General features: G+C 50.3%; 1 protein-coding gene across 1 annotated transcript in view; it reads right to left on the minus strand.

The window, feature by feature from the left end:
- DTNB (dystrobrevin beta) overlaps positions 1–22,097 on the minus strand; it is a 258,375-nt gene that overhangs the window by 214,634 nt on the left and 21,644 nt on the right. The window contains exons 2-4 of the mRNA XM_063919158.1: positions 13,795–13,862; positions 8,931–9,011; positions 333–546 (exon numbers count right to left, since the gene is read on the minus strand). Coding sequence (XP_063775228.1) covers positions 333–546; positions 8,931–9,011; positions 13,795–13,861 — 362 coding nt within the window. The 5' untranslated portion in view covers position 13,862. The remainder of the gene's footprint in view (positions 1–332; positions 547–8,930; positions 9,012–13,794; positions 13,863–22,097) is intronic.

Here is a 22,097-nt window from a genome sequence, read left to right on the forward strand (position 1 = left end):
GAGAGACAGAGAAGGAGAGAGAGGGAGAGTGGGGGAAGAGGGAGAGAGTGGGAGGAGAGACAGAGGAGAGAGCGAGAGGGAGTGGGGGAGGAGAGAGAGAGAGAGACAGAGAAGGAGGGAGAGGGTGGGAGGAGAGAGAGAAGGAGAGAGAGAGGGAGCGAGGAGAAGAGAGAGAGAGACACACAGAGAAGGAGATAGAGAGGGTGGGAGGAGAGAGAGAGAGAGAGAGAGAGAGAGAGAAGGTGAGAGGAGAGAGAGACAGAGAAGGAGAGAGGGAGTGGGGGAGCAGAGAGAGACAGAGCTGCTCTTTCCGCCGAGCGCTCGCCACTCACCTGTCGTACGCGGCGATCATGAAGTTGAGCAGAAGGCTGATGGACTGGTCCACGCCAATCTGATGGGTGGACGGAAGGCGTTTGTTTAGCTGGTAGTAAATGGAGGAAATGATGGTTTCTAGCCGAGACACGTTGATTTCGGTGTTGTTGTCCAGTGTGTTAAGGCCATTGTCACGGAAGGCTTCTATCATGTTCCAAATGTCAACAAGGTGAACTAAAATATAAATGGGCAGAGTGCATAGTCACATAAGAGATAATGAGACAAGGAGAACCTGCCAGCGTTACATAAATATCACTGAGATCCCCTCTCTCAAGACCCATCTGCTGAGCTGACAACGTGTGATTACTGTTACCCAGACCTGGCCACTGCTACTAGAAGACTCTGCATGCCCCGTCACCAGCTGGAGATACCTCCTTTATCTAGTAACTGGTATAACGTGGCCACTGCTGGAAGACTCTGCATGCCCTGTCACCAGCTGGAGATACCTCCTCTATCTAGTGACTGGTATAACGTGGCCACTGCTGGAAGACTCTGCATGCCCTGTAAATAGCTGGAGATACCTCCTCTACCTAGTGACTGGTATAACGCGGCCACTGCTGGAAGACTCTGCATGCCCTGTCACCAGCTGGAGATACCTCCTCTATCTAGTGACTGGTATAACGTGGCCACTGCTGGAAGACTCTGCATGCTCTGTCACCAGCTGCAGATACCTCTTCTATCTAGTGACTGGTATAACGTGGCCACTGCTGGAAGACTCTGCATGCCCTGTAAATAGCTGGAGATACCTCCTCTATCTAGTGACTGGTATAATGTGGCCACTGCTACTAGAAGACTCTGCATGCACTGTCACCAGCTGGAGATACCTCCTCTATCTAGTGACTGGTATAACGTGGCCACTGCTGGAAGACTCTGCATGCTCTGTCACCAGCTGCAGATACCTCTTCTATCTAGTGACTGGTATAACGTGGCCACTGCTGGAAGACTCTGCATGCCCTGTAAATAGCTGGAGATACCTCCTTTATCTAGTAACTGGTATAATGTGGCCACTGCTACTAGAAGACTCTGCATGCTCTGTCACCAGCTGGAGATACCTCCTTTATCTAGTAACTGGTATAACGTGGCCACTGCTGGAAGACTCTGCATGCCCTGTCACCAGCTGGAGATACCTCCTCTATCTAGTGACTGGTATAACGTGGCCACTGCTGGAAGACTCTGCATGCCCTGTAAATAGCTGGAGATACCTCCTCTACCTAGTGACTGGTATAACGCGGCCACTGCTGGAAGACTCTGCATGCCCTGTCACCAGCTGGAGATACCTCCTCTATCTAGTGACTGGTATAACGTGGCCACTGCTGGAAGACTCTGCATGCTCTGTCACCAGCTGCAGATACCTCTTCTATCTAGTGACTGGTATAACGTGGCCACTGCTGGAAGACTCTGCATGCCCTGTAAATAGCTGGAGATACCTCCTCTATCTAGTGACTGGTATAATGTGGCCACTGCTACTAGAAGACTCTGCATGCACTGTCACCAGCTGGAGATACCTCCTCTATCTAGTGACTGGTATAACGTGGCCACTGCTGGAAGACTCTGCATGCTCTGTCACCAGCTGCAGATACCTCTTCTATCTAGTGACTGGTATAACGTGGCCACTGCTGGAAGACTCTGCATGCCCTGTAAATAGCTGGAGATACCTCCTTTATCTAGTAACTGGTATAATGTGGCCACTGCTACTAGAAGACTCTGCATGCACTGTCACCAGCTGGAGATACCTCCTTTATCTAGTAACTGGTATAACGCGGCCACTGCTGGAAGACTCTGCATGCCCTGTAAATAGCTGGAGATACCTCCTCTATCTAGTGACTGGTATAACGTGGCCACTGCTGGAAGACTCTGCATGCTCTGTAAATAACTGGAGATACCTCCTCTATCTAGTAACTGGTATAATGTGGCCACTGCTGGAAGACTCTGCATGCTCTGTCACTAGCTGGAGATACCTCCTCTATCTAGTAACTGGTATAATGTGGCCACTGCTGGAAGACTCTGCATGCTCTGTCACTAGCTGGAGATACCTCCTCTATCTAGTAACTGGTATAATGTGGCCACTGCTGGAAGACTGCATGCTCTGTCGTTAGCTGGAGATACCTCCTTTATCTAGTAACTGGTATAATGTGGCCACTGCTGGAAGACTCTGCATGCTCTGTCACTAGCTGGAGATACCTCCTCTATCTAGTAACTGGTATAATGTGGCCACTGCTGGAAGACTGCATGCTCTGTCATTAGCTGGAGATACCTCCTCTATCTAGTAACTGGTATTACATGGCCACTGCTGGAAGACTCTGCATGCCCTGTCACCAGCTGGAGATACCTCCTCTATCTAGTGACTTGTATAACATGGCCACTGCTGGAAGACTCTGCATGCCCTGTCACCAGCTGGAGATACCTCCTCTATCTAGTGACTGGTATAACGTGGCCACTGCTGGAAGACTCTGCATGCTCTGTCACCAGCTGGAGATACCTCCTTTATCTAGTAACTGGTATAACGTGGCCACTGCTGGAAGACTCTGCATGCCCTGTCACCAGCTGGAGATACCTCCTCTATCTAGTGACTGGTATAACGTGGCCACTGCTGGAAGACTCTGCATGCCCTGTCACCAGCTGAAGATACCTCCTCTACCTAGTCACTGGTATAACGTGGCCACTGCTGGAAGACTCTGCATGCTCTGTCACCAGCTGCAGATACCTCTTCTATCTAGTAACTGGTATAACGTGGCCACTGCTGGAAGACTCTGCATGCCCTGTAAATAGCTGGAGATACCTCCTCTATCTAGTGACTGGTATAATGTGGCCACTGCTACTAGAAGACTCTGCATGCACGGTCACCAGCTGGAGATACCTCCTCTATCTAGTGACTGGTATAACGTGGCCACTGCTGGAAGACTCTGCATGCTCTGTCACCAGCTGCAGATACCTCTTCTATCTAGTGACTGGTATAATGTGGCCACTGCTGGAAGACTCTGCATGCCCTGTAAATAGCTGGAGATACCTCCTTTATCTAGTAACTGGTATAATGTGGCCACTGCTACTAGAAGACTCTACATGCACTGTCACCAGCTGGAGATACCTCCTTTATCTAGTAACTGGTATAACGCGGCCACTGCTGGAAGACTCTGCATGCCCTGTAAATAGCTGGAGATACCTCCTCTATCTAGTGACTGGTATAACGTGGCCACTGCTGGAAGACTCTGCATGCCCTGTAAATAACTGGAGATACCTCCTCTATCTAGTAACTGGTATAATGTGGCCACTGCTGGAAGACTCTGAATGCTCTGTCACTAGCTGGAGATACCTCCTCTATCTAGTAACTGGTATAATGTGGCCACTGCTGGAAGACTGCATGCTCTGTCATTAGCTGGAGATACCTCCTCTATCTAGTAACTGGTATTACATGGCCACTGCTGGAAGACTCTGCATGCCCTGTAACCAGCTGGAGATACCTCCTCTATCTAGTGACTTGTATAACATGGCCACTGCTGGAAGACTCTGCATGCCCTGTCACCAGCTGGAGATACCTCCTCTATCTAGTGACTGGTATAACGTGGCCACTGCTGGAAGACTCTGCATGCTCTGTCACCAGCTGGAGATACCTCCTCTATCTAGTGACTTGTATAACATGGCCACTGCTGGTAGACTCTGCATGCCCTGTCACCAGCTGGAGATACCTCCTCTATCTAGTGACTGGTATAACGTGGCCACTGCTGGAAGACTCTGCATGCCCTGTCACCAGCTGGAGATACCTCCTCTATCTAGTGACTTGTATAACATGGCCACTGCTGGAAGACTCTGCATGCTCTGTCACCAGCTGGAGATACCTCCTCTATCTAGTGACTTGTATAACGTGGCCACTGCTGGTAGACTCTGCATGCCCTGTCACCAGCTGGAGATACCTCCTCTATCTAGTGACTTGTATAACGTGGCCACTGCTGGAAGACTCTGCATGCCCTGTCACCAGCTGGAGATACCTCCTCTATCTAGTGACTTGTATAACGTGGCCACTGCTGGAAGACATGAGAAAGGCAAGTCAGATGCTTGGTTGCATAGGGAGAGGAATCAGTAGCAGGAAAAAAGAAGTGATAATGCCACTGTATAGGTCATTGGTACGGCCCCATCTGGAATACTGTGTCCAGTTCTGGAGACCATATCTCCAGAAGGATATAAATACATTAGAGAGTGTACAAAGAAGGGCAACTAAAATGGTGCATGGCCTACATCACAAAACTTACCCGGAAAGGCTAAAAGATCTTAACATGTATAGTTTGGAGGAGAGAAGGGAAAGGGGAGACATGATAGAAACTTTCAAATATATAAAGGGTCTTAACAAAGTTCAGGAGGGAAACATTCTTCAAAGGAAAAGAAGTATTAGAACTCGAGGGCATACATTGAGACTGGAGGGGGGGGAGGTTCAGGGGAAATTTAAGGAAAAATTACTTCACAGAAAGGGTAGTGGATAAGTGGAATAGCCTCCCATCAGAGGTGGTAGAGGCTAAGACTGTAGGGCAATTTAAACATGCTTGGGACAGGCATATGAATATCCTTACAAAGAATCAAGGTTAAAAAAGGGTTGAGATTGCCTAAAGGATAAAATAAAAAAGGGGCAGACTAGATGGGCCAAGTGGTTCTTATCTGCCGTCAAATTCTATGTTTCTATGTTTCTATGACTCTGCATGCTCTGTCACTAGCTGGAGATACTGCCTCTATATAGTGACTGGTATAACGTGGACACTGCTGGAAGACTCTGCATGCTCTGTCACTAGCTGGAGATACCTCCTCTATCTAGTAACTGGTATAACGTGGCCACTGCTGGAAGACTCTGCATGCCCTGTCACCAGCTGGAGATACCTCCTCTATCTAGTGACTTGTATAACGTGGCCACTGCTGGAAGACTCTGCATGCTCTGTCACTAGCTGGAGATACTGCCTCTATAGAGTGACTGGTATAACGTGGACACTGCTGGAAGACTCTGCATGCTCTGTCACTAGCTGGAGATACCTCCTCTATCTAGTAACTGGTATAACGTGGCCACTGCTGGAAGACTCTGCATGCCCTGTCACCAGCTGGAGATACCTCCTCTATCTAGTGACTTGTATAACGTGGCCACTGCTGGAAGACTCTGCATGCTCTGTCACTAGCTGGAGATACTGCCTCTATATAGTGACTGGTATAACGTGGCCACTGCTGGAAGACTCTGCATGCCCTGTCACCAGCTGGAGATACCTCCTCTATCTAGTAACTGGTATAACGTGGCCACTGCTGGAAGACTGCATGCTCTGTCACTAGCTGGAGATACCGCATCTATCTAGTGACTGGTTTAACGCGGCCACGCAGAGGATGACAGGAGACAGGTGCTACAGAGAGGGGTGGAATCCCATGGATAGATCTTAAGGGCCCTACACATTTCCAGATGCGCCGCCGAGGTGCCCGACGTCCGATACGGCCGACGAGCGACCCGGCGGCGGGGGGGCAGTGACGGGGGGAGTGAAGTTTCTTCACTCCCCCCGTCACGCGGCTGCATTGAAGTGCAGGCAAATATGGACGAGATCGTCCATATTGGCCTGCATGCACAGCCGACGGGAGACCAGCGATGAACGAGCGCGGGGACGCGAATCGTTCATCGCTGGAGTCTCCACACTGAAAGATATGAACGAGTTCTCGTTCATTTATGAACGAGATCGTTCATATCTTTCAGAAAATCGGCCAGTGTGTAGGGCCTATTAGCTTCCCTCAGCAAAGAACTGTAAAAGCTAGATGCACAGCTCCAATATGGGATGTTACAGACAGACAGTAAAGACAGTTACTGCCTTTGCCATAATTAACATAACATGGCAGTCTCGTGTTATACACTGACCTGGTGGACTAAGAGTTGACATCTGCTCATAAATCATCTCCTACACTGACCTGGCAGACTAAGAGGTGACATCTGCCCATAGATTGCCTCCTACACTTTCCTGGAGGACTAAGAGGTGACATCTGCCCATAGGATACCTCCTACACTGACCTGGAGGACTAAGAGGTGACATCTGCCCATAGATTGCCTCCTACACTTTCCTGGAGGACTAAGAGTTGACATCTGCTCATAAATCATCTCCTACACTGACCTGGCAGACTAAGAGGTGACATCTGCCCATAGATTGCCTCCTACACTTTCCTGGAGGACTAAGAGGTGACATCTGCCCATAGGACACCTCCTACACTGACCTGGAGGACTAAGAGGTGACATCTGCCCATAGATTGCCTCCTACACTTTCCTGGAGGACTAAGAGGTGACATCTGCCCATAGGACACCTCCTACACTGACCTGGAGGACTAAGAGGTGACATCTGCCCATAGGACATGTGGCTGGAGAGAGCCCTCAGCCACATGGTTAATGGCGGCCACGGCACTGAAGGGGTTAACCCTCAGTGCCCGGCGCCATATTCAAGGACAATGGGCGCTTGGCGCCACTTTTAAACTGTGCATTGGTGCTAGGCGCCATCTTTGAATGTATTGTGGGTGCTAGGCACCGGGTATTTCAAAATATATTTAATACTGTGTTTTCACCAATGTTATATTTAAGGCAATAGGCACAGTTGTAGGATTGCACATTTACAATGCAGCAAATGCCTGCACTTAGAAGGAATGTGTAAGCTGTGTTGGTTTTAAAATGCATTTACGTTTGAGGACAAATGGCCTTGGAAGCTTCTCACCTAGGAATTGAGATGCTGATGACCCTGGCACCTGGAAAGGGGTGTATGGACAAGCCATTCTTTGAGATTGAGATGTGTCTCTGTGTAAAGGGGGGTACTCACGGAGCGATATTCTAAGCAATCTGACTAGATTGCTTAGAATATCAGCATGATCGCTCCGTGTGTAGCCCCCTCAGCAATAGCGATGGGCGGCCCCGCACATCGCTATCGCTGCTGCTAGATTGGCCTTCATGCAGGCCAATCTAGCGGGTCGCTCACTTCACCCGCTGGGTGAAATGAGCGGCCCCCCCGTCTCCCCCCGCACGCTCAGCACAGATCGCGCTGTGCTGAGCGGCAGGAGAGATGTGTGCTGAGCGGTTCGCTCAGCACACATCTCTCCTGCATCGGCCCGTGGGTACTGGACTTAACTTAATAGACACATGCAGGTGAAAGGATTTGTTTGCTGTCTTCTCTGAATATTGTGTGAACTGGGTTTGCATGGAGATGTTAGAGAGACAGGAACATGTTAATCAGATTGTGTTTTACAAATGCAAACTAGTGGGTTTCGTGTAACAACAGTTTGATGTAAGATTTCTTAGGCTGCATTATGTGTGATGCAGATTATGTTTAATTTACAGTATAAGAACGTTGTCTATGTGTGAGAGGGTGAATGCAATTGAAATTCAAGTTATATTTACATGTGTGAAAGAGACAGGAACATGGTAATCAGATTGTGTTTGGGAAAGCCACTGGTTTGGTTATATATGAAGAGGAGCAGAACATTGCTTTATCTAATTCTTAACTTTTGAGATGTAACTTGTATTTATTTATATTTTGTGCGATAACCTGATTGGTTGGAGAAGACAGGGAGGGCTTACCCCCCTGTGGTACTGTGCGGAAAATTGACATAAAAAGGAGGCCTGCGAGCATCCAGAGTGCATTATACCATTTTGAGTCTGCTGTAACATCTTGCTGTATTGCTCAGCCTTTTTGAAGGCTGTATTTGGGCAAATAAAAATCTTCTAGCTAAAGACGACGCTTCATCTTGTGACCTGCAGGCCTATGCAAAACATAGCCCCATTCTCCGGCTGTCCAGGGAGCACCCCAACGTCTCCGTCTTCCGCCAGCTACCGGTAGAGGACTAGTGGGGATTCGTCAATACCACACAGGTGTGGTAGGGCAGCGTGTCGGCACATACAGAGCAGAACCGTGGTTCCAAACGCCACGGCAGGTTAGGAGTTTGGTGGTGGCAGCATAAACCCACCCACAGCGCAGTGGGTGGAGTCAGTAACAGGACGGTAAGCGGGAATCCCCTATGTGGTCAGGTCCCGTGTGACCTAAACTTCCAATCTGTGTACTGGGGACGGGACACGAAATCGGTGAGGTCTTTCGTACGAGACCCTCCGGTCACAGGACACCTCCTACACTGACCTGGAGAACTAAGAGGTGACATCTGCCCATAGAACACCTCCTACACTGACCTGGAGGACCAATAGGCGACATCTGCCCATAGGACACCTCCTACACTGACCTGGAAGACCAAGAGGTGACATTTACCCATAGGACACCTCCAACACTGACCTGGAGGACTAAGAGGTGACATCTGCCCATAGGACACCTCCTACACTGACCTGGAAGACCAAGAGGTGACATTTACCCATAGGACACCTCCAACACTGACCTGGAGGACCAATAGGTGATATCTGCCCATAGGACACCTCATACACTGACCTAGAGGACTAAGAGGTAACATATGCAGAATCCCTACCCTTACATACTACACTGCAATGCAGTGTAGCAGCTATCAGCTGTACACAGAGACACAAATGCTTGCAACACTTAATCATGTTCAGTACATTATATGAATATACTTACGGTTGCAACGTTTCTGTACAAATCTTAGCTTGCACGCTGTCCGGTATGTAGACAGCCGAATGACATCAAAATTCTGTGCCCCTAAAATTTAGCATTATGCAGTTATTAGTAGTAGAAACACGCATTACATCCGCCACCCTCCAAAGTCCAAACAGTCAGTACCACCATGATATCCCTCTACCACCACCACCCTCCCAACAGTCATATCTGTACCACCATGATATCCCTCTACCACCACCACTATCCTCCCAGCAGTCATATCAGTACTACCATGATATCCCTCTACCACCACCACTGTCCTCCCAGCAGTCATATCTGTACCACCATGATATCCCTCTACCACCATCACTATCCTCCCAGCAGTCATATCTGTACCACCATGATATCCCACTAACACCTCACAGCAGTCATATCTGTACCACCATGATATCCCTCTACCACCACCGCCCTCCCAGCAGTGACATCAGTACCACCATGATATCCCTCTACCACCATCACCACCCTCCCAGCAGTCATATCAGTACCACCATGATATCCCACTACCACCTCACAGCAGTCATATCAGTACCACCATGATAACCCTCTACCACCACGCTTCCAGCAGTCATATCAGTACTACCATGATATACCTCTATGACCACCACCCTCCCAGCAGTCATATCAATATCACCATGATGTCCCTCTACTACCACCACCCTCCAGGCAGTCATATCAGTACCCCCATGATAACCCTCTACCACCACGCTTCCAGCAGTCATATCAGTACTACCATGATATCCCTCTACCACCACCACCCTCCCAGCAGTCACATCTGTACCACCATGATATCTCTCTACCACCACCACCACCCTCCCAGCAGTCATATCTGAAGCACCATGATGTCCCCTACCACCACCACCATCCCAGCAGTCATATCTGTACCACCATGATATCCCACTACCACCACCACCTCATAGCAGTCATATCTGTACCACCATATCCCTCTACCACCACCACCCTCCCAGCAGTCATATCAGTACCACCATGATATCCCTCTACTACCACCACCCTCCCAGCATTCATATCAGTACCACCATGATATCCCTCTACCACCACCACCCTCCAAGCAGTCATATCTGTACCACCATGATAACCCTCTACCACCACCCTTCCAGCAGTCATATCAGTACTACCACAATATCCCTCTACGACCACCACCCTCCCAGCAGTCATATCTGTACCACCATGATATCCCTCTACCACCACCCTTCCAGCAGTCACATCAGTACCACCATATCCCTCTACCACCACCACCTCCCAGCAGTCATATCAGTACCACCATGATATCCCTCTACCACCACCACCCTCCATGCAGTCATATCTGTACCACCATGATAACCCTCTACCACCACCCTCCCAGCATTCATATCAGTACTACCACGATATCCCTCTACCACCACCACCCTCCCAACAGTCATATCTGTACCACCATGATATCCCTCTACCACCACCACCTCCCAGCAGTCATATATGTACCACCATGATATCCCTCTACCACCACCACCCTCCCAGCAGTCATATCTGTACCACCATGATAACCCTCTACCACCACCCTTCCAGCAGTCATATCAGTACTACCACGATATCCCTCTACCACCACCACCCTCCCAACAGTCATATCTGTACCACCATGATATCCCTCTACCACCACCACCTCCCAGCAGTCATATATGTACCACCATGATATCCTTCTACCACCACCACCTCCCAGCAGTCATATCAGTACCACCATGATATCCCTCTACCACCACCACTCTCCCAGCAGTCATATCTGTACCACCATGACATCCCTCTACCACCACCACCCTCCCAGCAGTCATATCTGTACCACCATGATATCCCTCTACCACCATCGCCCTCTCAGCAGTCATACAAGTACCACCATGATATCCTTCTACCACCACCACCCTCCCAGTAGTGACATCAGTACCACCATATCCCTCTACCACCACCACTCTCCCAGCAGTCATATCAGTACCACCACGATATCACTCTACCACCACCACTCTCCCAGCAGTCATATCAGTACTATCATGAAAACCCTCTACCACCACCCTCCCAGCAGTCATATCAGTACCACCATGATATCCCTCTACCACCACGCTTCCAGCAGTCATATCAGTAATACCATGATACCCCTCTATGACCACCACCCTCCCAGCAGTCATATCTGTACCACTATGATATCTCTATACCACCACCCTCCCAGCAGTAATATCTGAAGCACCATGATGTTAGCCTACCACCACCACCATCCCAGCAGTCATATCTGTACCACCATGATATCCTCTACCACCACCACCCTCCCAGCAGTCATATCAGTACCACCATGATAACCCTCTACCACCATCACCATCCTCCCAGCAGTCATATCAGTACCACCATGATAACCCCACCCTCCCAGCAGTCATATCAATATCACCATGATATCCCTCTACTACCACCACCCTCCCAACAGTCATATCTGTACTACCATGATATCCCTCTACCACCACCACCCTCCCAGCAGTCATGTCAGTACCACCATGATAACCCCACCCTTCCAGCAGTCATATCAATATCACCATATCCTTCTACTACCTCCACCCTCCCAGCAGTCATATCAGTACCACCATGATAACCCCACCCTTCCAGCAGTCATATCAATATCACCATATCCTTCTACTACCACCACGCTTCCAGCAGTCATATCAGTACTACCATGATACCCCTCTATGACCACCACCCTCCCAGCAGTCATATCTGTACCACTATGATATCTCTATACCACCACCCTCCCAGCAGTAATATCTGAAGCACCATGATGTTCCCCTACCACCACCACCATCCCAGCAGTCATATCTGTACCACCATGATATCCCACTACCACCATCACCCTCCCAGCAGTCATATCAGTACCACCATGATAACCCTCTACCACCACCACCCTCCCAGCAGTCATATCAGTACCACCATGATATCCTTCTACGACCACCACTCTCCCAGCAGTCATATCTGTACCACCATGATATCCCTCTACGACCACCACCCTCCAAGCAGTGATATCTGTACCACCATGATATCCCTCTACCACCACCACCCTCCCAACAGTCATATCTGTACTACCATGATATCCCTCTACCACCACCACCCTCCCAACAGTCATATCTGTAGCACCATGATATCCCTCTACCACCATCATCATCCTCCCAGCAGTCATACCAGTACCATCATGATATCCCTCTACCACCATCACCATCCTCCCAGCAGTCATACCAGTACCACCATGATATCCCTCTACCACCATCACCCTCCCAGCAGTCATATCTGTACCACCATGATATCCCTCTACCACCATCACCATCCTCCCAGCAGTCACATCAGTACCACCATATCCCTCTACCACCACCCCCTCCCAGCAGTCATATCTGTACCACCATGATATCTCTCTACCACCACCACCCTCCCAACAGTCATATCTGTAGCACCATGATATCCCTCTACCACCATCACTATCCTCCCAGCAGTCACATCAGTACCACCATGATATCCCTCTACCACCACCACCCTCCCAACAGTCATATCTGTACCACCATGATATCCCTCTACCACCACCACCCTCCCAACAGTCATATCTGTAGCACCATGATATCCCTCTACCACCATCACTATCCTCCCAGCAGTCATATCTGTACTACCATGATATCCCTCTACCACCACCACCCTCCCAAGTCATATCTGTAGCACCATATCATCCCTCTACCACCATCACTATCCTCCCAGCAGTCATATCTGTACTACCATGATATCCCTCTACCACCACCACCCTCCCAAGTCATATCTGTAGCACCATATCATCCCTCTACCACCATCACTATCCTCCCAGCAGTCATATCAGTACCACCATGATATCCCTCTACCACCACCACTGTCCCAGCAGTCATATCAGTACTACCATGATATCCCTCTACCACCATCACCATCCTCCCAGCAGTCATATCTGTACCACCATGATATCCCTCTACCACCACCACCCTCCCAGCAATCATATCTGTACCACCATGATATCCCTCTACCACCACCACCCTCCCAGCAGTCATATCTGTACCACCATGATAACCCTCTACCACCACCACCCTCCCAACAGTCATATCTGTACTACCATGATATCCCTCTACCACCACCACCCTCCCAGCAGTCATATCAGTACTACCATGATATCCCTCTACCACCATCACCATCCTCCCAGCAGTCACATCAGTACCACCATATCCCTCTACCACCACCACCCTCCCAGCAGTCATATCCATACCACCATGATATCCCTCTACCACCATCACCCTCCTCAGTCATGGGAGTCCTGGAACCTGTTAGACTTTCCTAAACTGTGGATCAGAAGAAGAGCTCAATACTCATCATTCTAGACTGCTATAATAATGTCAGTTGTTAAAACCAGGGTGGGCTTCTCTTGTCCTTTCCATCCACCTAGGTCCTAGCAGAGATTTCCGTAATAAAGAATAATGAAGCAATGCATGTACTACAGACTGGCGAGTGACGCTCCTCTGTGTAATCTGCTGCTTATGTACTGTATAATGATGTGACTTATTATCATTAAGGTTGCTAGCATTTGTATGCGAGTGATATCCTGTTATAATAAAGGCCAGGACAATGGTTTATAGACGGTGTCCCTTCTATACCAATAGCAACGTTATCTCCCGGGAGGTGAGGTGGCTCACGTGTGACCCCATTAGTGGCTGGGGCTGTAATGCAAATTAGGGCATTGCCTGGTGAAATAACGAGGGAAAGGCTGCTAGCACCCTGTGGCATCGTCACACCAGCGACTTACTCAGTTCCATAAAGAGCTGCCGCTTCTCGGCCATCGTCCTCCTGCGTTTCCCGCTCTCCTCAATCATCCTGCAGAGGAATCAGACAGTCACGGTCAGGGAGCCGTGGCCTAGCAGAGGCAGCACCCCTATACTCTCACACACAGTGCTCGTACCCCTCCAGTGTCATCATTCTCCCGTCTCACTTATTATTATGTATGCTGTTTTTATCAAAGAAAACAAAGTAAATAGGACCACAGGATGTAACCTGGTGTTCATTCTAGCACCCTGCACCTGTCACAACCCGTGCAGTTCCTCTTAACTTCCTGGGGTGTCACTCTCTGCTCTGGTGCTTCTAGCACACTCTGATCTGTAATCCCCGTGCTGAGATACAGGGTGCTAGAATGAAATCTATAACCATCTAGGGAGGTTAGACCTACCGTTCTAAATCCAATGTAAAGGGAAATAAAACAGCATCCATTCCAAAATAAAAGGACAATTTACCATACAAATAGGTTAAAAAAAAAAAAAAATAATCACCCATCTACCCCATTCCCCTGACACGCATACACACAGACAACTCAATGAGACAAAGCAAAGAGGCTGCAACACCCCCAAGGAATAACTAACTGCACAGTGTCACATTACACTGCAACACCACAATGCACACTTATGCTGGATATACACCAATAGACACATCACGCTCCCGCACCACAATGCACACTTATGCTGGGTATACACTAATAGACACATCACGCTCCTGCACCACAATGCACACTTATGCTGGGTACACACTAATAGACACATCACGCTCCCGCACCACAATGCACACTTATGCTGGATATACACCAATAGACACATCACGCTCCCGCACCACAATGCACACTTATGCTGGATATACACCAATAGACACATCACGCTCCCGCACCACAATGCACACTTATGCTGGGTATACACTAATAGACACATCACGGTCCTGCACCACAATGCACACTTATGCTGGGTACACACTAATAGACACATCACGCTCCCGCACCACAATGCACACTTATGCTGGATATACACCAATAGACACATCACGCTCCCGCACCACAATGCACACTTATGCTGGGTACACACTAATAGACACATCACGCTCCCGCACCACAATGCACACTTATGCTGGGTACACACTAATAGACACATCACGCTCTCGCACCACAATGCACACTTATGCTGGGTACACACTAATAGACACATCACGCTCCCGCACCACAATGCACACTTATGCTGGGTACACACTAATAGACACATCACGCTCCCGCACCACAATGCACACTTATGCTGGGTACACACTAATAGACACATCACGCTCCCGCACCACAATGTACACTTATGCTGGGTACACACTAATAGACACATCACGCTCCCGCACCACAATGCACACTTATGCTGGGTACACACTAATAGACACATCACGCTCCCGCACCACAATGCACACTTATGCTGGGTACACACTAATAGACACATCACGCTCCCGCACCACAACGCACACTTATGCTGGGTACACACTAATAGACACATCATGCTCCCGCTGGGCTGCTTCCTGTCCTCGTGGAGGCATGCCGCTGAAACAGCCTACCATTGTCCTGTCCCCACCCGCACTTTCACACTCCGTGCCTGGTGAGTAGATCCTGTGCGCAGGCCGCCATCTGCCAGATATACCCGCCGGCTGCCGGGACTGACATCACAGCTGGGAGGGGAAATTCCCCGATGTGACGCCAGGACAGACATACCGAGCGGCCGAGCGGTAAGTGTGTATGCTTAAATCGCTATGTTGGCGGCTCTGCCTATCTACGGAACCGTCGGTATGGAGTGTACCCAGCCTTGAGAGGTAGGTATCATAGTTCGGAGACCGATAAAGTGAAGAGAAATTAAGTATCAACCAATCAGCTCCTAGTTGTCATTTTTCAAACAGCCTGTAACACGGCATTTATGAGCTGATTGGCTGGTATTTTATCCCTCTCCAAGCTTTGATACATCTCCCCCTTTGTGTAACTGTGACACACCACATCGTCCTACCGCAGACCCTTGTGTCACACAACTTCCGTCACATCCATGCTACAACAAAGTAACACACAGGAAGATATGACAATATCCGGCTGGGCACACAAGCAGCACACTACAGCAGGACACACCTGTATCACCAGCAGCCATAGGGTGGGTACACAGTACGCCATGTGCTCAGTGTCTCCCCTCCCGGGCCGCCCATACACACTGGGGCAGATGTATTAAGCAAAGAGAAGTGATAAAGTGGAAGGTGATAATGCATCAGCCAATCAGCTCCTAACTGACGTGTTACAGGCTGGGTTTGAAAAATGACAGTTAGGAGCTGACTGGCTGGTGCGTTATCACCTTCCACTTTATCACTTCACCAGGCTTAATACATCTGCCCCTCTGTGTGGTATCGCCAGCGATAGCGCACAGTGACGTCATGCCGCGGCCGGCCGGAGCACGCAGATTTGGACGATGAGTCCAGATTGAGCTGCATGCGCGGCGGCCGGGACTGAGGATCGCTCATCTCTGGATGCGATATAGTAAACTAGGAGGGGGGGATATGAGTGACACAGCTTCCTATATCGCTGTGCGTGTATGCACCTATAGTATGACTGGGGACAGGTAAATATGGCTAGAGGGAGTGAGCAACTGCATTGGGCAGTGTGCTGTATACACCCAGCGACAACATTTCTTAACCAATAGGGTGCAGCTAAAGTGGGACAGGAGCCCCTGGAAGAACGGGAGAGTGGGGAGAAATAAGGGCCCGATTCTGATGTGGAAGTAAAGAAAAAAAGTAACTTTGTATCTGAAACAAACTGTGCTGCCATGTAAGGGGATGGCGGTCATTAGGTCGACATGCGTTAGATCGACGTACATTCGACATGTATTAGGTCAACATGATCACTAGGTCGACATGGAAAAGGGTCAATATGCGTATATCACTATTTTTTTCATATGTAACGATCCACGTGGACTACGATTGGGAGCGGTAACCTGTTCGAATGCGAGGGGACACGGGGCACTAATTGGGGTTCCCTGTCACTGTGCAGGGAAAACCACACCAAAAAAAAAAAGAGTAAAAAAACTCATGTCAACTGTTTCCCATGCCAACCTCATGACCATGTCGATCTAGTGATCATGTCGACCAAACGTCAGCGACTCAATGTATGTCGACACCGATTGCTCCCTCCCTGAATAATCTGGTCGTCAGACAGTAACATCCAGGGGCCCCGGGGACGTGTGGAGCCGAGAATCAGGGCGACAGGAATCCTGCTGATTAGGGGCTGCCGGCTCTGCTGACATAATGACTGTAACGGGTCGGGCAGGAGCGACACATTATTGTGTATCTCTAAGGGACTAGAGTGCCCCCTACTGCCAGGGTATAGTGTACATACAGTTGGCTGAGGTCTCGCCTCTGTCTATACACACGCTGTGCGACTCGCCACTCTACCCCGTAATTGCTGCACCACAGTCACGTCCTCCGTGTGACCACAATCAGAGTCACGCCAACCCCAAACCGTCACCACAGAGCCAGCGTACAATTACAGGATAACCACCAGACACACGTTATTACTGCCCATTACTGGGGTAACGGCACTGTCTGTGCAGGACACGTCCATCATTATATCACCCTGCCTCCGTAGGACATACATCACCCCTATTGTCGTAACAGGAGCAGCGTGCAACAGAGGAAACAGGTATTCAGCTGATACACCCGGGGAAGTCATGTATTAAGAGGAGAGAAAATGTGCATCTTACCTGCAGTGCAATTCTGCCCCGCAGCCTGATACAGCTGAGAGCATGTCACTGATCAACCAGAGCACCTGTGAGGAAGTCCCTTAAGATGGAAGGGTGGGTGTGTCACGTGCCTGTCAGTCTGGGAGGGGGAGGAGTCATCTAAGGTATAAAGGGGCCATTTATCTGTGTGACTGACTCCGGGAAAGCTGGCCGGTGACCAGGGAGTAGATCTGTCAGATAATGATAGGGTTGGAGGCACAGTAATACGCAATGACAGGAGGCACAGGTAATGCCCGTGTGTACGGTGTATGGCGGCACAGTAATACGGCAATGACAGGAGGCACAGGTAATGCCCGTGTGTACGGTGTATGGCGGCACAGTAATACGGCAATGACAGGAGGCACAGGTAATGCCCGTGTGTACGGTGTATGGCTGCACAGTAATACGGCAATGACAGGAGGCACAGGTAATGCCCGTGTGTACAGGGTATGGCTCCGGTGAATTATGGCGGCACAGTAAGACAGGCATAGACAGGAGGCACAGGTAATGCCCGTGTGTACGGTGTATGGCTGCACAGTAATACGGCAATGACAGGAGGCACAGGTAATGCCCGTGTGTACAGGGTATGGCTCCGGTGGATTATGGCGGCACAGTAAGACAGGCAATGACAGGAGGCACAGGTAATGCCCGTGTGTACAGGGTATCGCTCCGGTGGATTATGGAGGCACAGTAAGACAGGCATAGACAGGAGGCACAGGTAATGCCCGTGTGTACAGGGTATGGCTCCGGTGGATTATGGAGGCACAGTAAGACAGGCAATGACAGGAGGCACAGGTAATGCCCGTGTGTACAGGGTATGGCTCCGGTGGATTATGGAGGCACAGTAAGACAGGCAATGACAGGAGGCACAGGTAATGACCGTGTGTACAGGGTATCGCTCCGGTGGATTATGGAGGCACAGTAAGACAGGCATAGACAGGAGGCACAGGTAATGCCCGTGTGTACAGGGTATGGCTCCGGTGGATTATGGCGGCACAGTAAGACAGGCATAGACAGGAGGCACAGGTAATGCCCGTGTGTACAGGGTATGGCTCCGGTGGATTATGGAGGCACAGTAAGACAGGCATAGACAGGAGGCACAGGTAATGCCCGTGTGTACAGGGTATGGCTCCGGTGGATTATGGAGGCACAGTAAGACAGGCAATGACAGGAGGCACAGGTAATGACCGTGTGTACAGGGTATGGCTCCGGTGGATTATGGAGGCACAGTAAGACAGGCATAGACAGGAGGCACAGGTAATGCCCGTGTGTACAGGGTATGGCTCCGGTGGATTATGGAGGCACAGTAAGACAGGCATAGACAGGAGGCACAGGTAATGCCCGTGTGTACATGGTATGGCTCCGGTGATTATGGAGGCACAGTAAGACAGGCAATGACAGGAGGCACAGGTAATGCCCGTGTGTACAGGGTATGGCTCCGGTGGATTATGGAGGCACAGTAAGACAGGCAATGACAGGAGGCACAGGTAATGCCCGTGTGTACAGGGTATGGCTCCGGTGGATTATGGAGGCACAGTAAGACAGGCAATGACAGGAGGCACAGGTAATGCCCGTGTGTACAGGGTATGGCTCCGGTGGATTATGGAGGCACAGTAAGACAGGCATAGACAGGAGGCACAGGTAATGCCCGTGTGTACAGGGTATGGCTCCGGTGATTATGGAGGCACAGTAAGACAGGCATAGACAGGAGTGTTATGGCACATGATACGTTTCCTCTGGTGTGAATGAGGAAGTTTCGGCAGGAGCAGCATATAAGCTATTACACGGTTCCAGCATCAGACACATGAATGGGACACAGCTGAGCTCTGCAATGCAGTAACACTGTGTAATAGAGCATTCTCCAGGTACTCCTGTGTAACCATGCCTGGGAACAGCAGCTCTCTCCCAGCAATGGCTCCCGCTGCTGTATGTCACAGGGACCTCTATCCTGGATCCAGCATGACAGCTGCCCTTGCAAACTAGGGCAGTCATGCTGTATGTACCCCAGCAATCTGTAACCCAGATTTATATAGAATAGCGCACACATATCCTGTAGCGCTGTACAGAGAATACTGCATATTCACATCTGTATGGCCTTCTGCCGAGATAGGCAGGCAGCAGCTTCATCATGAAGATCTCCGCGGTCAGCTCCACCGTTCTCTTCCATCTGAGAGGAAGGTCTCGCTAACCTCAGAGTGACCGTCCGGCGGTCTCCGCTCAGTACTGTCAGTGATGGCGGCACTGTACCAGCACATATGTATGACGACACAAAGTAACCCAATTAAGCAGCATTAAGGCTGTCACTCCTGGAGAAGGATCTACGAGACCTCAGTGATAGACTGACAGCCATCTACAGTACAGTCCCCGAGGGCCGGTCTGGGGAAGGATGTCACCCTGAGCTGGTCCTTCTGATCAGTTGCTGAAAGAGTGGGGTGTCCAGGTGGTAAGAGGTGGGGACAAGACCCGGGGACTCTGCCTGGTTTATTTCTGTTACCACTATAAACCCATCAGTCACAGGCTGTATAGAAAACCTAGCTCCAGGACTCTACATGCAACGGCAAACAGTGCGTCCCTTCTCAGAGAGTCCTATAGGAGATACCTCGGGAGTCCTGTATGTAGGCAGGCTTGTCCAGAAGACGTGCTGGATCTCTGGTGTACAGTATAATATACATCAGTGCGGGCACGTACAGTATAGGAGGGGATGGGACAGGTAACCTCAGGCGTCTCTCTATAGAGAGACGCTGCTGAAGAGCACAGACAATGACGGCATAGGCAGCAGGGATTGGGGTCTCCTCTGTACGTCGGGAGCCGGCACAGACTGTCTTATTACACAATGATATACAGGCACAGCTATCAGTCAGTGTCACAGGCTCATTCTCCCCACCCAGCCCATGTACCAGCGAGGTTATCTGTACGTGACTTATTGGTGTCCTGCACTGTAACGGGACATCCTGTCACTGAGCGCCAGCTAATTACAGTGCTGATAATTACAATGTGCCAGAATCAATAACGGCAGCACACAGCTCTCTGCTACCGACCACGTGTACCACCACAGCAGCTCTCTGCTACCGACCACGTGTACCACCACAGCAGCTCTCTGCTACCGACCACGTGTACCACCACAGCAGCTCTCTGCTACCGACCACGTGTACCACCACAGCAGCTCTCTGCTACCGACCACGTGTACCACCACAGCAGCTCTCTGCTACCGACCACGTGTACCACCACAGCAGCTCTCTGCTACCGACCACGTGTACCACCACAGCAGCTCTCTGCTACCGACCACGTGTACCACCACAGCAGCTCTCTGCTACCGACCACGTGTACCACCACAGCAGCTCTCTGCTACCGACCACGTGTACCACCACAACAGCTCTCTGCTACCGACCACGTGTACCACCACAACAGCTCTCTGCTACCGACCACGTGTACCACCACAGCAGCTCTCTGCTACCGACCACGTGTACCACCACAGCAGCTCTCTGCTACCGACCACGTGTACCACCACAGCAGCTCTCTGCTACCGACCACGTGTACCACCACAGCAGCTCTCTGCTACCGACTACGTGTACCACCACAGCAGCTCTCTGCTACCGACCACGTGTACCACCACAGCAGCTCTCTGCTACCGACCACGTGTACCACCACAGCAGCTCTCTACTACCGACCACGTGTACCATTCTGTCCATCACAGCAGCTCTCTGCTACCGACCACGTGTACCATTCTGTCCATCACAGCAGCTCTCTGCTACCGACCACGTGTACCATTCTGTCCATCACAGCAGCTCTCTGCTACCGACCACGTGTACCATTCTGTCCATCACAGCAGCTCTCTGCTACCGACCACGTGTACCACCACAGCAGCTCTCCGCTACCGACCACGTGTACCACCACACAGCTCTCTGCTACCGACCACGTGTACCATTCTGTCTACCACAGCAGCTCTCTGCTACCGACCACGTGTAGCATTCTGTCCATCACAGCAGCTCTCTGCTACCGACCACGTGTACCATTCTGTCCACCACAGCTCTCTGCTACCGACCACGTGTACAATTCTGTCCACCACAGCAGTTCTCTGCTACCGACCACGTGTACCATTCTGTCCACCACAGAAGCTCTCTGCTACAGACCACGTGTACCATTCTGTCCATCACAGCAGCTCTCTGCTACAGACCACGTGTACCATTCTGTCCATCACAGCAGCTCTCTGCTACCGACCACGTGTACTATTCTGTCCATCACAGCAGCTCTCTGCTACCGACCACGTGTACCATTCTGTCCATCACAGCAGCTCTCTGCTACCGACCACGTGTAACATTCTGTCCATCACAGCAGCTCTCTGCTACCGACCACGTGTACCACCACAGCAGCTCTCTGCTACCGACCACGTGTACCATCACAGCAGCTCTCTGCTACCGACCACGTGTACCATCACAGCAGCTCTCTGCTACCGACCACGTGTACCATTCTGTCCATCACAGCAGCTCTCTGCTACCGACCACGTGTACCATTC

The sequence above is a fragment of the Pseudophryne corroboree genome, chromosome 4 (assembly GCF_028390025.1).
Source record: "Pseudophryne corroboree isolate aPseCor3 chromosome 4, aPseCor3.hap2, whole genome shotgun sequence".
NCBI lineage: Eukaryota > Metazoa > Chordata > Amphibia > Anura > Myobatrachidae > Pseudophryne > Pseudophryne corroboree.